General features: G+C 48.3%; 2 protein-coding genes across 2 annotated transcripts in view; one reads left to right on the top strand and one right to left on the bottom strand.

Moving 5' to 3' along the window:
* Positions 1–611: 611 nt before the first annotated feature.
* LOC6590211 (protein phyllopod) lies at positions 612–5,680 on the bottom strand. The gene is made up of 2 exons (XM_026985844.1): positions 5,274–5,680; positions 612–2,455 (listed from the first exon to the last, which is right to left on the bottom strand). The coding sequence occupies exons 1-2, from the start codon at positions 5,463–5,465 to the stop codon at positions 1,013–1,015; spliced, it is 1,635 nt and encodes a 544-aa protein (XP_026841645.1). The 5' UTR covers positions 5,466–5,680; the 3' UTR covers positions 612–1,012.
* A 3,557-nt stretch (positions 5,681–9,237) lies between these two features.
* The window catches only part of LOC6590209 (zinc finger protein 423 homolog), a 28,679-nt gene continuing 21,563 nt past the window's right edge, over positions 9,238–16,353 (top strand). The window contains exons 1-2 of the mRNA XM_026986411.1: positions 9,238–9,280; positions 14,791–15,127. Coding sequence (XP_026842212.1) covers positions 9,238–9,280; positions 14,791–15,127 — 380 coding nt within the window. The remainder of the gene's footprint in view (positions 9,281–14,790; positions 15,128–16,353) is intronic.

Raw genomic sequence — 16,353 nt, 5'->3', positions numbered from 1 at the left:
ATGCGCTGCCTTAATGGCACATCTTCTTGGTCATCCTCCGTATCGCTGAAGTGGAATATGGCACGCTTTTTGATGCCTGTACGGACTACAGAATCGGAGGATCGGCCTGGACCATGGTCAACTGGAAATACGCCGTTTTTTAAGTGGGAAATTGGAATTGCCGACATTTCGCTCACCTCAATCTTGGATAGCTCTCCAGCAATAGCTGATAAAAGGTCTTCTCAACAAGGTGCCGGAATTCAATCCAGTAACATCCCTTTTGAAAAGCGAGCCTATTTTTTATAACAGCACACTGTTAGGAAGAGCAGCTGATTGCGCCTGACAGCACACTTTAAAAATCAGATGCTAGCTGGTGCCGGGGATGCGACTGGCGCCATCTGCAATTTCGCAGCAACGAGGTATGTATTGTATGCAACAAAATTCAAATAGTTCAAGAAATTGCCGCTGGAGCGCTACTGATCGCAGAGTTCAAGTAGTCTGGCAGCTCTGTTATCTTAGGCAATAATTTTATTTTTGAATAAATAATATAATGTTAGTGCAAAAATCCTCGAAAAATCTAAAAGAAAATAGTTAAAAAAAAAACAAAGATTTATGTAAATTTTGATTGCTGTTGTGCTATTTAAGTACTTTTATTTTTTCTTTCATATTTTGTAATACTTTATCTTGTGGGCAAAGACACAAATTCAACTACATTGGCTTGTTGGGAAGGGGGGGATGGGTAGTGGAGGTTGATTAACACTAATATATTTTAAATATAGCTTTCCACATCGTTAACTTAACATTCTTAGGTATTTTGTCTGCTGCTTTCGATCAATCAGGCGCTAATACATATATTGACTATCAATTAAAATAATTCAAGGTACTATAGATACGACATTAGCTAATGCCTATTAATATACTTATGCTTTGTGCATTCAATTTGACTATTCTTTTGATGGTTTTCGGCCCACTTGGGGGACCCTACTCCTACTGATACCCACACCCGTGTGTGCGTAGACTACGGTCTGCCCCCTTAGATCAGGCTGATGCTCAGACCTCGGGGCAGCCGCAGGCCAGAATGCTCTAGGCTGGCTTGGTGGGAAATTTCCACGCTGCTTTCTTCATCGTGGCTCTGTGGCTCTTCTTCCTCGTCCAGCTCCAGTTGCACTTCCTGTTCCTGCAACACTTCCATTTCCTCTAACTCGTTTGCTGCCCCTTGCCCATCCTCGTCCTCCTCCCTTTCATTGGTAATTGGATAGCTGAGGCATCGCCTTGCGGTGGTTGGCGGTGGGGATGTTGTCAATGATGACGCCACTGGTGCTGGTAGGACCTCGGATATGACGCTATCGAATTCCAGCAGGACTTCATCATCGTCGAGGGTTCGCGTCCAGCGCGGTCGCTGCTTGGAGGGGCTCATTATTTGCGGAGGGCGGGGAGGTGGAGATGCGGTTGAGGTGGTGGGTGCTGACGATTCTGATGCCTCCCCGTCCATTGAGCTCTCTCTGCTGAGCGTGGTACCCAATCGTCGGAACATGGCCACCACCTTGCCATCGACACTCGGCTGGGCGAATCTTTGGTGTGCCTGAGATGGAGCTGAAGCCGGAGCAGGTGCCGCATCCGGTGCCGCTGCCGGTGCCGATGGTAAGGTGTCCTCGTTGGTTAACTGGTGAGCAGTGGCACCTGCTGCTGGCCTCTCCATGGCCACCACAGCTGGCTTCCGCCGAGGCGCCACACCTTGCACCTTTCCCAGAAGATTACTCTTCTCCTGGAACTGTCGGAGGTGGTCATTAAGCGACTGTTGGGTTATTTTCTTTGGCTGCGACCAGAACTTGACGCTCTCCAGGTAGCACTGGCGGAGAATCTTGCTCATACCATCGACGGACCCAAAGCCTCTGCTGCTACTCCTCTTTCTGTAGGTGATGGCCGCCGGAGCAAGATTGACATTGTTACGGAGCTGTGACTGGTTCGGGCCGCGTAATCGGGGCTGCACGCGAACCCGGGATTGGGCTCGAATCCTTGGCTGGGATTGGGGCTGTACGCGCACACGTGCTTGTTGTGGCTGGGGCTGGGGATGTTGCGGGAACAGCGCCTGGGGCTGCACACGAATATGGGGCTGTTGCTGGAACTGCGCCTGGGGCTGGATTCGTACCAAAGGCTGCTGCTGGAATTGTGGTTGAGGCTGCGGCTGAGGTTGGACGCGTACTCGCAGTTGTTGGGGCTGTGGCTGGGGTTGGACGCGGACCAGAGGCTGAGACCGGGGATTAACGCGTACCTGTGGCTGCACATAGGCCACCGGACGACCCATCCGACGCGCCCGCTCTTCCGGCAATAGACTGCCGCTGCTGTTGTTGCCCATTTGGGCGGAGGGGCTCTGACTCTGGCTGTCGGCATCGTTGCTGTTCAGGGCCTGCAGGGAGTGCCAATTGATAAGCCAGTTGTTGCAGCTGAAGCACAGAAACTTATCCTCATTGAGGGGCTGTAATTGGAGAAGAAGAATGCGGGTGAGACATTGAAAGATAATAGTTTGTATAATAGATCGATACTCGTATTCGATTCATCGCCGAGCTGCACAACCATTTGTAATCCTAGAATGTTTGGTGACCCAAGTGTCGTTAGTCCTCCCCATTTCATGTCCTGTCACCTCTAGCCAAGCATAACCACAGAATAAACCTTTCGAAAATTACGATACGCCTATGCACTTAGTGATCGCTCTCCGAGTGACCACTAATGAGGCTCGAGCTCGAACCGAACCGTGGAGAACTATGTATCTGCAGTCAAAGGTGCAAAAAATATCATATCAATTTTGAAGCGACTGCCAGGCGAGCCTTGAGCAGGCCAGGCATATTAATTACCCAAGAGCCAACATTCCTCGGGTATCAATAATTTCGTGCACCTGCCCAAGAAACCATTGCGCCCAGAAGAGCCCAGGCAGCATTAATAGCGGCCGCGGCAGCGTCAGCGGCAGCAGCAGCTGGCCCAAAAGGCCCAAAAACCAGTCAAAGCCAAAGGGATATTCGGTTAGCCAGAAGCAAACCCGTTTCTCCAACGGCCACGCGCCCCGTCGAATCGCTGTGGAACCGCGCCGGGAACTGGGTGAACGAGAACTATGGCATTAGGCACGCGCAGGCGCGACAGCTGCTCGGCGCATTAGATAAGGGAGGAAGGGTAGAAGGGGTACCGTAGGGAGCCAGGATCAGGATCGATTGTCGATCCCTGTTTACCTTTGCTCGCCATGTGTAAACGGTATAATAATGCAAATTGCAGGCCAGGTGCAATTCAGACAACAGCAGGCATCCAGGCAGCCACACACGCACACGGTCAGAGCCAGAGAAGACGGGAGACAAGAGAAGGTAGCAAAGAGGGGGAAAGGGAGAGAGGTGGAGGGAGCAGGCGGTGGAGGTTAGCGGTAAGGAGCAGACAGACAAACTGATTGCAACTGAAGTTTATAGCACTGTCATTGAGGGCTTTACGAGTATTGTCCCAGCACAGCACACGCTAGAGAACGGTCTCAATTGAGTTTCCCTGAATTCAAGCGGCGGCAGGGTGGCTTACGAGGGTGCGGGTGGAGTTCTGGTTGCCACGCTGCGATCGCGGCAGGTGGTGGTATATGCTTTCGCAACAATGGCTCTAAGCAATCAACGATCCTCGAGGGCAAAGCCACAGGGTATGTTTAACGGTTTTTTTTAAGGGGTGAGAAGAGAGGGAGGTTCTGTGAGTAGTGGACACATGGCAGTTACTCCTATGATCATAAGAATTACTGGGTGATTTCTATTAATACATATTTAGCTTAAGCGCAGTTAAACTTCAGGCTTCTACAATGTTTAAAAGTGTATTTTGATAGGATTCCCACTTCAATCTTTTAGCAACCACTTCAAAAATACTTGTGTGCTCGAGTAGGATACTGTTATTCCTTCAGCTGTCAGTGCCCCATATTCCTTTGTGATTGGGGAATACTAATCCATATCTAAGAAACCCTAGAAAAGATGCGCCCCCGAAATAACAGAGTAGACGAAGACCTTCAAATAGGAGGCAAGACTAGTTTGGGCTTTGTTTTGTTTTGGGCACTCTGAGGCTCCTTTTTAAGGCTTCTGCTGGGAAATGCAGAGAATCTTAATCAAAAAGAATTTCTTAGAAGTTATTTGTTTTATGGGGTGGAAGGGATAGGGATAGGGATATCTAAGAACTTTTGTTTGGATTTGCGCCTTTTTCGGAACCGGAATCTCTTTCAGGTTTTTGGCATTGTTCAGGACACAACCACCACCGTGTAGCGTATATACATATGTATGTATGTACATAGTTCCGTCTAACCCAAAATCACTCGGTAATTTTCGTTGAAGTGCACTCACACTATAAAACCCAGACACAGCCTCAGGTATTCAATAGCTGATATGCGAAAATAACAAACACACAACCCAAAGAGGGAACCGATAAAGCAGCCAGCAGCAGGGAAGCACTGGAACCCTGATGTGTTGAGGTTGAGGTTGAGTTTGAGTCGCAAATACAGCTGCCGGTGAAGAGGGATAGCGAGAGGAAAGGGTCTGGTCTGGGAAAGGTTCGTTCACTGCCCGCAGAAATTGGAGCAATCAATGCTCCTCGGCTTCGCCTTCCTACTGGGAAGTGCCCGAATTGTCGTGCATCTGCATCTGCGACTGCCCCCAGCCCTTGAGCAGGTTCGGAAACAGGTAGGAGAGTGTATTTGTGTAATCCAATACCCGAAACTCACTTCCACAGAAAATAAACCAAGGATCGGGTCAAGGATCGTTTTCCATGTTCCACATTTCATTCCCATCGCACATTAGAACAAGCTGTTGGGAATTATGAGTATGGGAAAGGCACCGGATCGATCTAAGTGGCGGCATATGCAAAGTGTCCAATTACCGAAGGGAAATGCACCAGCTGCTCCTACCGTACTACTGCTCCTGTTGTCCCCGACAGGATGTGCACTTTGAGAGAGAGCGGAAAAACAGCGAAAACTTTCGGAGAGCGCTGGGATGCTGTGGGAGCTACCTTTACCTGTCGGCCTGTCGGCTTGTCGTGCCACCCTTTTGCTGAGCCCCAGACTCTGGCGGAGTTCATCCCCTTTTAACCCAAAAACTCGCACACACATGCAAATACTCTCAGGCACACACGCGTACTCCCACACATACAAGGGGCAGAGAACTTTTGCCGAAGGACGTTGTAACGGTGCTGCTGCTGCTGCTGCTTTCATGCTGTTGTTGCAAGACGATGACTCATCTGACGAGCCGTGTACAAATATCGATTTTTGTTAGATGGGAAAAATCCATACTCCATACCTGAAACTTGAATTTCGCCTGGATCAACTGCACTATGTTGGGCCCGGAGCGCGGCTCGTAGATATTGATGGTCTGATTCGTGTGGCATCCGCAGATGAGGCAGGTGCGCTTCAGGTATTCCGAGGAGGCGGATTTTTGGGCGGTGGCCACTGCTGCGGCTGGCTCCACTTGGTGATGGTTGTTGGCAGACATTTTGGCGACACTTGCAACTTCCTCGATACGCTTTTCGCACTGACACACGTCCTCGTCGGCCTTTGACGTCACTACAGAACTAACGGTAACTCGAGCTGTAACCGTAGTTGCCCAACGTAACTGTAACTGTGTCCGCCGGGGGTGGGTTGGTGGCGCGAAACGAGGCAAACAAAAAGGTCGTATACCACCGAATCGCACAGAGAGAGAAGAGAGCGAGCACGTACGGAGAGACGGAGCAGAACGTCCTTTCGATTCCACGCACAAATTTTGAATGTGGCACGAACGAGCCCGATGTGGCACGTTTGTCTTCGGTTCTCGTTTTCTTCTTTGCTGTGCTCTTCGGTGAAGTATGTTTTTTAAAGGTATCGCAACAGGCAGGTAGGGTTTTGGTGCCCTATATACCTTGGGAGGACTTCGAACATCGCTGCCCGCTGTTTCTGGACTGGGTTTGAATAGCGAATACTGAGGGCATTGCCAACATATGTTCATATTCGAGGAAACGAAATGCCAGCATAAATATTTAGGCAATCGTGCTGAAAATTATTTGAACATACTGTAGCTATTATTTCAACTTATTTAGTTACAGAATCGTAATTGATTAGTTTTCTGTACTTAAAGTGTAAACGTAGAGTGGAAGGGAATGGGAATATTTTGTAAAATCATAACTTGATATTCCTTTGAACACCCAATTTGTCAGGATTAGGGAATTATTATCGATCCCCAAATATTTTGACAACCCCTTGCTTACTTGACCTATCTGAACTTTTGCCACTCGAGTTACCTCTTTAGGCTCGGGGTTCCTAAGCCCCACGAGCAGCTGCTGCTGCTGCTGTTGCCCAGCGACAATACTCCAAATTTAATGTGTCGGCCGGCTTCCTCAACTACGACTTATCATTATGGAAGACACGGCAACACCGTGTGGCATGGAGCATGGAGCATGTGTGCATTGTGGGCTCATCAACAGGCTGTCTGTCCCTGTCCCCATCTCAGCTCTGACTGTGCCTCTGCCTCTGCCTCCGACCGCCACTGCGACTGCGACTCATCCATGCACCGACAGCGACATCGGCAGCGACAACAGACGGCAGCTGCTGCTGCCGCTGCCTCAAAATACTCGTACAAAAGGTGCGTTTTGGTTTTTTGTTTCTCATCTTTTTTTCGGGCAACTCAATCATATGTTCTCTGTGCCATGAATCGTTTTTGAGCCAATGTTGCAGCTTGCAACCGGATTGTTTCTTTATGCTGGCCCGGCGACAGATGTTTTCTTCCTTTTCTCTCGTTTTTACCTTCTTCGCCTTTGCGACTTCTTCGTTTTGCGCCTCCACCTTGATTTCGGGGACTGGGTTACGTTGCGCCTCCTGCCGCTACTTTTACTCGCCTCGCACTACGCGTCTTGGGTCTATAGTAAACAGAGGAGTAAAACACTCCACTCACTAACCCTCGATTTTGTTCATGAATGAATTGATGAATGGTCGATGGGCGCTGGCTGGCTGGGAAGGAGTCGCCGAACGAGCAGCGGAACGAACGCATCCTCTCATTCGTTTTTCTTGGCATATGCGTAGCAAATTTCCATATCTGGAAGAAATCTGGCAAGGAAGTAGCCAAGCTGCTGGTGGCTGGGATCGGGACCGTGACCGGGGTTAACCGGAAGAGCAAAGTTTATTATAATCTAAAGATTCGAAAATCAAACGCGGTAATCGAATTATTGTAAATTTAAACACATATTCGCCAACTGCCAACAACAAGATATACATATTTTGAATAAAGCTTTTAAGACTTTAAAGGTGTTAACTTATAAAGATATGTATATGTAATTATCTAATGTGATTAATTAACCATTATTTTATTTTCTAATTTATTCAATGTCTGTGACATCAATTGGGACATGGGACAACAAGCCGAAGTGTGCTAAGCTTGAATCCCAAGAAAATCCCCTCCCGCCAATCCGATCGCAGCCGCATGACGAGCTACGCATATAACCGAACCGGTCGCATACATACATAAAAGATAGATGTTAAAATTCGAGGAAAATCAATATATCACAAAACTCCAATTAAAATAAATTTTAAATTAATATTTTCCAGTTGGATAATTTAAATTTGAATTTAAAATCGCCCGTTGGACTTGGAGTGACGCCATCTGTGGTTGAATATTCAAAGACCCATCTATCAGGGGTCGCCACTGAGAAAAGTAGAAAGGCTGTGTCGCTATGTAGAAAGAACGTATAAATCATGTACCAACATTTAAGGTTTTACATCTGACATCTTATTTTTCCTAAGGTTTTCAGTAAGACACCAACACACACACACAATATATCCATGTATGCCGGCTACAGTAAACCTACCCAGTTTAGCCGCTGAAACTGCATATTTTGTACCCTAATGTGAATGGGATCAAGTTACATTTATAGAAAACTAATTATATGCATAAATAGGTATAAAACATGTCATGAGGGCTCGCACACAGCAAAGCGGAGCCAATATTAAAGAAAACTGACCAATTTTGCAGATAAAAATATGTATATGTTTAGTGTTGAGGCTCAAAATTAACTAGTAATACTAAACCGCATATTAAAATCGAGGAATATAATTTTCGATCAGTGATTAAATTTAACTTTTTCACTATTCTCCTTCTGCTGGACCACCATAAACAGACCGATATATGCTATGACTATCAAGTAACGTTCCCGATCTGTAGGATCTTTCTTTCCCGCCAGTTTCCGGCTATAGAACTTCTATTAATATCCCGATATCAAGACTACTACATCAACTTTCGTAACCCATGCATTCGGCTCGAAAGTCGAGTGGAAATCACAACAAAAGATTAATTCTCAATGTCGTCACCCGCTGCCAGAGCATTACCTTCTCCTTCGACTCTCACTTCGGAGTGTACCTCCTTTGGCCACGTTTCTCACGGCCCACCAAGGAGTTACGTGTGTACGTATGTTATCCCGCTGCTGAGAAACCTGGTAGTAGAAATGGCAATTCGGGAGGCACCTTGGGACTTACTCAATAAGATCGCGCCCCTTGCAACTTGGACCCCCCATACGCACGTGCGAAAGTTGAAGTAGGGCCAGCGGTAGCTATAAAATAATTGACTTGACTTTATAATTGCAACAGACGAACAAGAACGGTGGTTGCGTCGCCTACTGTGCCCGGCCAGCATGAGGTTCCGTGTGGCAGTGGCAGAGCAATGCGGCACCCAGAAACGTCACGATTGGTGCGCGCCCCAGACTCGCTGGTCGCATAAGTCTCTAGGGGATGGAACAGAAGCAACCCTCTGGGGAAAAGGCTCAGTTGCCGGCTAGCTCTGATACATGGATGGATGGAATGGGAGGGCTTGGGTGGCTGTTGCCTCTACCTCTACCTCTCCCGCTTCCTCTCCCCGTTCCGCGCTCTTCGTCGTGGCTTCTCTTCTCTTTTCTCGCTCTCACTGCGACTGCTCTGTGCGAATTCCATTTTGTTTTAAGAGCTTCTGCTTCTGTTTCGGTTGTTTCTGGATGTGTGATGTTATGCCAGAGAGCCAGGCAACGCGACGTTGTGGGCCAAGATGCGGACACCATTCAGTCAGTTGCCGACGCTGAAGGCGCAAGGATATCCGAAGCGCTTGCCAGGATTCCCATCGAAACCAAAACAAACCTCAAGTGGACACGTGTTTGGCGCGAAACGATATCGGCCGATGAACCGAGACCTATACCGATATAGGCATAGGGAAATTGTGTGTTAAAAAGTGATTTGCATAGTGCTAACCCTCCAGAGACGCCTTCATCCTGGCCATGTCCCGACGCAAACAGGCCAAGCCGCGCGCCTGTCTCAAACGTAAGTTGGGCAAACCCAATTGGTTGGTCAGTTGCTCCCCAGTGACCCTGGCCTGACATCGACTCCATGTCCTGTGTCCTGTGCCCTGTGTGCCGTGTATCCATTTGTAGCCGTGTGGGCTGGTGTGTGTGTGCATCTGATTGATTTGCTTTGATAACCCTAGGAGACACATGGACAGGGGCGGATACAGGAAGAGTGGGGATATGGGGAAGTGGGGGTGGACGTGGACACAGCACAGGACACAGCATTACTCTGCCAAAGTTTGCTCGCGGGACCACAAAATGTGACAAATGCAAATGGCCTCCGCCTGCGATGAGGCACCGTCCCTTCCCGTTCCGTCCGATGCTATGCTCCTGCTCCTGCTCCAGCTGAAGCTCCTACTCCGAGGTCTCTCCGCCCGACCGACCATGCTGCAGCTTGCAGGCATTGGCCAATCCCTGGGGACCCACACACCTAACTGTCAGTGATAGAGAGCCAGCGAGAGCAAGAGAGATGGACAGACATGGCAGTGGAGCCCCCAGAGTGGGGTTTTGGTGTAGAGTGTGGGGGCTGTGCGCTCAGAGACCCTGAAAACCCAAACAAACCCCAGAATGAGGTTGAAACATTGAGTGTTCTGGTGAACCAACAAGTAAATGGATAGATATTCTGAGCGGCAACGACTAGCGGATACCCTTTATAGAAACTGCTTTTTGACTGTTATTAACTACAGTATACACATATATTGTTTTTTAATCCCTAAAATCCACTAGCGAAGAAGCATTTGTCATTCACTTTACAAAGTGTAAGCCCGAATTTATAAACTCTATAATACCCTTCACTGCAGGACCATAAAAAGTTGTTTGGCCCAAACGCAGCTTGCAGCTTGGGCATTTTTGTGATCTGCTTGTTGGGGGTTCCAGGGGTTACAGTTCCATTTACTGTTCGTGCTCCTACGGCTGCCGGGCGCCCAGTCAAGGCAACCAAAGTGCCGTTAATTTTTAATACAATTTCAAATTGTGTCAGTGTAAATAACAGCAGAGAGATGCGGCAGAAACAGCAGAGAACGGCAACAACAATGATAACAAATAAAATTGACAATAAATCCAATGCACACATGTGCATGCAGCATGGGGCATGGGGCATGGGGCATGGGGTAGAGTGGGGGGGTGTGTGGAGAAGGGTATGGAATGCGGGATGGGCTAGGGGATCTGGTCTGCTCGAAGCCCCCAAAGACAGCTGGCGCACACACAAATTTACACAAACACAGAGACACAGAGAGCGAGAGCGAGAGATATCCTCATGCTGGGGCACGAGAATTTCCCCAAAGTATAAAAAAACGAACTTTGGCTTTGCTCTTTTTCTGCTCTTCTCTCACTCGCTCGCTCTCTCTGTCTCTCTTTCTCTCTGCCTCGTTCTGCCCCCTTTGTTGGTCGTGTGTGCGGCGCGGGAAAAAAGCACAAAACACAGAAAACCCATTGCCATGTATTTCTCGGGGGAGTCGGCAACGGGCTCTCCGGCCAATCCCATGGGATCCCAAGCGACGAGGCAACGACGAGGCAGGGCCACATCCACAGCAACAGCAGTGCGGCATGGCACAGTGGCAGCAGCAACAAACATGCGCCAACTCCCTGGGGGATTTTCATTTGCTGACGGCGCTGCCAGCCAGTTTGCATGTATATTTGTGTGTGGGTATGTGTGCAGACACCCACACGCACCTACTTATTAGTATGTATCTATATATTATAGGTAATTTTATTGACAACCCGCAAAAAATCAAAGAAAAGACAATTTTACACCAACGAAATGCCTCTATTTTTGCACCTCTCGAATATGTACAGTGTCCGCAACAAGTATGCGCCCAGACATGTATTGGCATCAGAGCTAAGTATAGGTGTCTGCAATTCTTCACTCCACTCATAATTTATATGAAACATTCTCAAGAAGGGCTGAGTACAATTTGCAGACACTGTGCGGTTACAAAATGCTTTAAAATGCCAGCTACTGCTGTTGCGAATTCCCATAGCTGGGCAAAAGGCTTAGGATTCCAGCTGCCATAAGTTGTCGTTGCCTTCTGGCTCCTTTCGCCATCGTCCTCCACGGTCACCCCATGCCCCTGCCAGACCATCGCATACCAACCAACCCAATCCCCACTCATCGTCAACGTGAGCGCGAGTCCTTTGTGTATTGGCAAAATATTTGCCATTGCAGGGCGAAAGCGCGCCAAAAATAGCATTAACACCAAGAACAACAGCCACCACGAGCAGCCAGGACTAAAAGCAGGAGTAGCAGGACCCAGCAGGAATCCGCTCTGGGCATAGGCCATGTGCAATGGCTTCTGCTCTGCTGGTGTACATAATGTGGGATATTGGCTGCGTCTAGCGGTAACTAGTTTGGTAAATAGAATCTGCTGTGGGCGATGCGATGGCAATGAGTACTCGTATGTGGAGCGGGTTGCTATGGTGTGGTGTGGGCTCCTAAGGTATCCTGGGACCTTTGGGAAAGCAGCAGCAGCAGCAGCAACAAGGACAACTATGGTGGTGGCATTTTGACAGCTCTGAGGATTCCTTAACAGGGTTCCCCACACACACACACACACACACACACACACAGACATTCAAATGAGTTCAGGAGTAGTTTGGCTTTGGCTTAAAGTATTTTAATAGGGATGCAAAAATGACTTCTCTGCTAGCAGGAAACGATTATTTGAGTTCCTTAGGTATTTCGATTTATTTCATAAACTAATTGAATTATTCAAAGCTTGACAGAGGGATGATCTCTTCTGAAAGAAGATTATAATTTATCAACACTGGTAATGAACTTACCAACACTGAACGATCGCTGGGCCATCTTTCTTTCTTGGTGGCAGTGTGTCTGACATTTATTTCTTGCTTGCCAACTATTGATAAAATTTATTGTTGGCGCTTTTAACAACACCTTCGGGTTTGTTATTTCATTATTTTTTTAATACCACACACACACACACATACATACATACATTCACAAACATACATACATGGCTATTATAAAAGTTGCAAGCGCGCTTTGTTTCTGCCAACTCCCGCCCCCAAGCTCCAACACCAACACCAACCCCAGCCCCAGCCGAAACTCCCAGCACCCCCACCCATTCTGCCACCTCCCTTGCTGCTCAGCGGTGCCCTCTACACACGCTTAGTAGCCGTTTGGGAGCTGGAAAAGTGGCAAGCATTGGGGCACAGAAACGGGGGAGGCACTGGCAACGGATTGATGGGTCAAAGGGGACGACGCTTATTATTACGTTTACAAATACACATGGTGTGTGTGTGTGTGTGTGTGTGTTCGCAGTGGTTAATGGGTGTATGTGTGGAAGAACGCGCACCTTTTCGTTGGTGTTGGTTGGGGGGAGGTCATGGGTGGTAGTGGTGTAGAGTGGATGTTTGAGTAAAACGCTTAAAAACATGCCATTCATTGCCGAAAAACAAGTAAGAAACGCTCACACACACACTCACACTGTCGGGCACTTGTGCTCCACAGACACACACATACACATATAGCACTTATTCCCTTACACACACACACACACACACACACACACACACACATTCACAAATACACATACGGAGAGACATGGCAACCCAGCGACCGAGTGCGAAATGCACTCTGGGGGGCTTTAAACAAAAATGAAAATCGCTTGCATACATATGGGCGCTTATACACACACTTACACACAGGAGCATACAGCACACACATACACACAGACTCACAGCGGATGTATATCCTTTTTGGCTTGCACAAAAAGAAGCTGACGGCGACGTCGTCGTCGTTGTTGTTGCGGTGCTTCGACAATTTTAACGACCATAACTGGTTCTCACTCTGCTCCCCATGCGAGCTGCCCCATGCCCCATGCCCCTGCCCCATTCCCCACCCTATGCCCCGTCTCTGTCTGCCACGCGCATTTATTTTAAAATACGCGGCACTTCCGCCGCAAACGGCACACAGTTGGCCCACATCCCCATACCCCATACCCCATACCCCATGCCTCTTCCCACAATCCTTTCCTCTGCAGCCGGCACCCAATACCAGTAGCAGGAGCAGGAGGAGCAGCAACCACTTTCAAGTGCCTCCAACACTCGGCTCCTTTATATGGAAATAATAACCAAATGTTCTTGTCTCCACATCCGTTTCCCTTTTACCTCTCATCCCTTCGTTGGCTTCCATTATGGTGACCAGCACCAGGCCGTGCCCCATCCTGCCCCATGCCCATCCCACACCAATACCCTTGCATAATGTTCATTTCCATGGCGATTCCTTGCGGTGTGATTCCGGCTTGTCCTTTCGGCAATATATTTTAAGTCCTTACCTTCCTCGCGGTCACCAATACGAAATGGACACGCGCATCCTCCCGACTCTCTTCACCAGCTCCAGCTCCACCAGCACTCAAGCCGAAGCCGAAGCTGAGGCTGCCACCATGTGAGGATGTGACTTATTTCTCGCCAGCCGAAATCATTCACACTTTTGTGAGGCAACGGATTGCATTTATAGAAAGGAATTGAGATTGTATGAGAGATTATCAAGATATCATTGAAGTGGAAATTTCCAAGTAAAATAATTCTAACGATGTAATATCATCTAAATTATAGTCTTTTGGGAAACGATTAAGTAAGGAACTATAAATAGCTTTAATATTTCCTCGTAGCTGGCTATTAGCAAATCTAATCAAAATTGATTATAATAATGGATTTAAATGGATCCACAGTCGTTTCATTCATATTTAATCTAAGTTCTTATCCTTACCGACTTCAGTCTGAGAATGAAAATCCCCCAACATGTAAATGATATCCCCACCTGTGGCTGGCCCAGCCTCAGCCCTGTCCAGCCGTCTCTCCGAAGCCGCAAGCATTCGTCTTTCCCTCACTCACGTCCGAAGCAGTTGGAGAAATGTATGAAAAATTCAATTTAATTGCACAATTACACATGTTACACATTTCCATTTGCCGGAGCAACTTTTGTCACTGTTCCTGTTGTTGCACCCTGGTTGCAATTACTTTTGAGGATGAGCTCTGTGTTTTACCTGTTTCTGTGTGTGTGTTTTCTCTTTTTTTTTGGGAGGAAACGACACCCGCAAGGCCCTGGGCAGAGGGAGGCCATCGATCAGATGGCGGCTTTGCCCTGTAGCCATAAGAGGAGTTTGAGTTTTGAGCTATTGCCAAGGCCCGAAAGCAGAAGCAGGAACGGAACAGCAACTGGACGAGGACTAGGCAGGGAGGCGGCTGGGTGGGGGCAGGGAGGGGGCCCCAACAATAAAACACAGAACGTGTAAATAGAATTTTTGGCACGATGGTCGCCCAGGGAGTGCTTCGGCATAATCTGCATGAGTAGAGGTAGCACCCGAAGCCGTGGCCGTGGCCGTATCCGCCACAATGTCTGCCAGGACACCGGAGCAATTTGTGCGAGTGTTCGAAATGTTATCAATTGATTAGCTTTAATTTATATGCATATGTACTCGTACCTACTTATACCTCGATTTTCTCGATTTGCTCGATTTTTGTTTGCAGTTGGCGAAAAGGAGGAGGAGACACAGCCCAATGTGGGTGACCTGCTGGAGCCCAAGGAGGAGCTGCTCAGTGCGGACGAGGAGGATGGGGAAGAGGACGCCGAGGCGGAGGAGGATGCTGAGGGAGAACTGCTTACCGAGGAGAAGCCACTCAAGCCCAATGAATCACAGCCACAAAGCCACTGGACAACAGCTGATGAGGATCCGGGCCAGGGCTCGGTTGTGCCAAAAGAAGAAGCAGAAGAAGTACAACACCCACGGGATAAGGAAGGTCCTGCTGCTGGTGGTGCATCTGATGCAGCTGCCAATGCCAACGGGCACTGCAAGTCCTCTGGTAAGTTTGACTTCAATTTGCATATTTTATTGCCTCCAGCCGAAAGATATATCTATATCTATGTATATGTAAACCAACCCAAAGCCAGCAGCAACAGCAGCAGCAACCTACTCCGGGCTGGCCCCAAGTCCGTTGCAAGTCCTTCGTCGTCTTGGCCGTCTTGGGCACTTCCCCTGGGTCTTTCACATGTCCGGCTAATAACTCTCGACAGTCTCATAAATAGCAAATGTACGGTTTTTGCTCCTGTTGTTGTTGCTGGTGCTGTTGACCCAGCTAGGACACATCCGCATCCGCATCCACTTGGTCCTGGTTCTGGTCCTGGACACGTGAGACCTCTGCCCCCCAGCTTTGGTGTCCAAATAGTGAAGGTTTAAAAGTGTGGAATGCTCTTGTAAATTGGATAAGGTTAATGCATCACACGGACTGGCTAAGATACAGGGTGCTATGGAAAAATGTCCTAAATTTGAAATGATATCCACATTAAACGGTTTGATGGTAGATTGGAATTTGCAAGAATTTGTGACATGTGCTCTGGAAAATCTGGCTTGAACCTTTTCCACGAGCACAGCTTTAAAGTACCGAAACTCATTTCGGGACGACAGAGAGAGAGAGATGCACAGACACCCTGTATGTCTGTCGTATTCCCATTGGTGCCGCTGCCTGGTCACATCAACTTTGATGTCTCCATGCGGCCCCATACACGCACACTCCCATATCTGAGTTGGGGCATATACATGTGTGTGTATGTGGAGGGGCATGTATTTGGTATTCCTGTGCGTCATTGGATTATGGCACTTGGGTGTAAAGCCATCGATTCCAATGACCAAAGCGCTGCTCGTTACGGTCGCCACCGCTGCCTCCGCATGGCCCGACAATAATAAAACAAGCTACATGTTTTAAATGGAACACAGCCATATATACACACGTACTCTTACCATCCTGTATATACTCATGTACATACATACACAGCCATGTGTCTGTTCATTATTTGTTGCTCTTTTCTGTGCTGCGTGCTCTGGGCTGGCTCTGGCTCTGGGTCGGAATGGGCTCTGCTGGCGGAATTCCCGCGAGTCCAGGCGACGGCAGTCCATGTCTCTCGTCTCCAGCCTCCCCGGCATAGAGAACATCATCATCACCAACTAGAACCGTCCGGCTGTGCTCTCCCCTGCCATCTGGATGGTCTGGGTGCCCTGGATTGTTGTTGCCGGGTGTACCTGGGAGTCCAAGCTG

This window comes from Drosophila persimilis, unplaced genomic scaffold, assembly GCF_003286085.1.
Source record: "Drosophila persimilis strain 14011-0111.01,24,50 unplaced genomic scaffold, DperRS2 tig00000002-arrow-pilon, whole genome shotgun sequence".
Lineage (NCBI taxonomy): Eukaryota > Metazoa > Arthropoda > Insecta > Diptera > Drosophilidae > Drosophila > Drosophila persimilis.
Note: the sequence above shows the minus strand (reverse complement) of the source record. Positions and strands in the feature narration are given on the sequence as shown.

Excerpts from the sequence above, each read along its gene's own strand:
- LOC6590211 (XM_026985844.1), bottom strand. The coding sequence starts at position 5,465 with ATGTCTGCCAACAACCATCACCAAGTGGAGCCAGCCGCAGCAGTGGCC. Across the intron at positions 2,456-5,273 it reads AGGCGAAATTCAAGTTTCAG|CCCCTCAATGAGGATAAGTT; the intron begins GTATGGAGTATG and ends CTCCAATTACAG.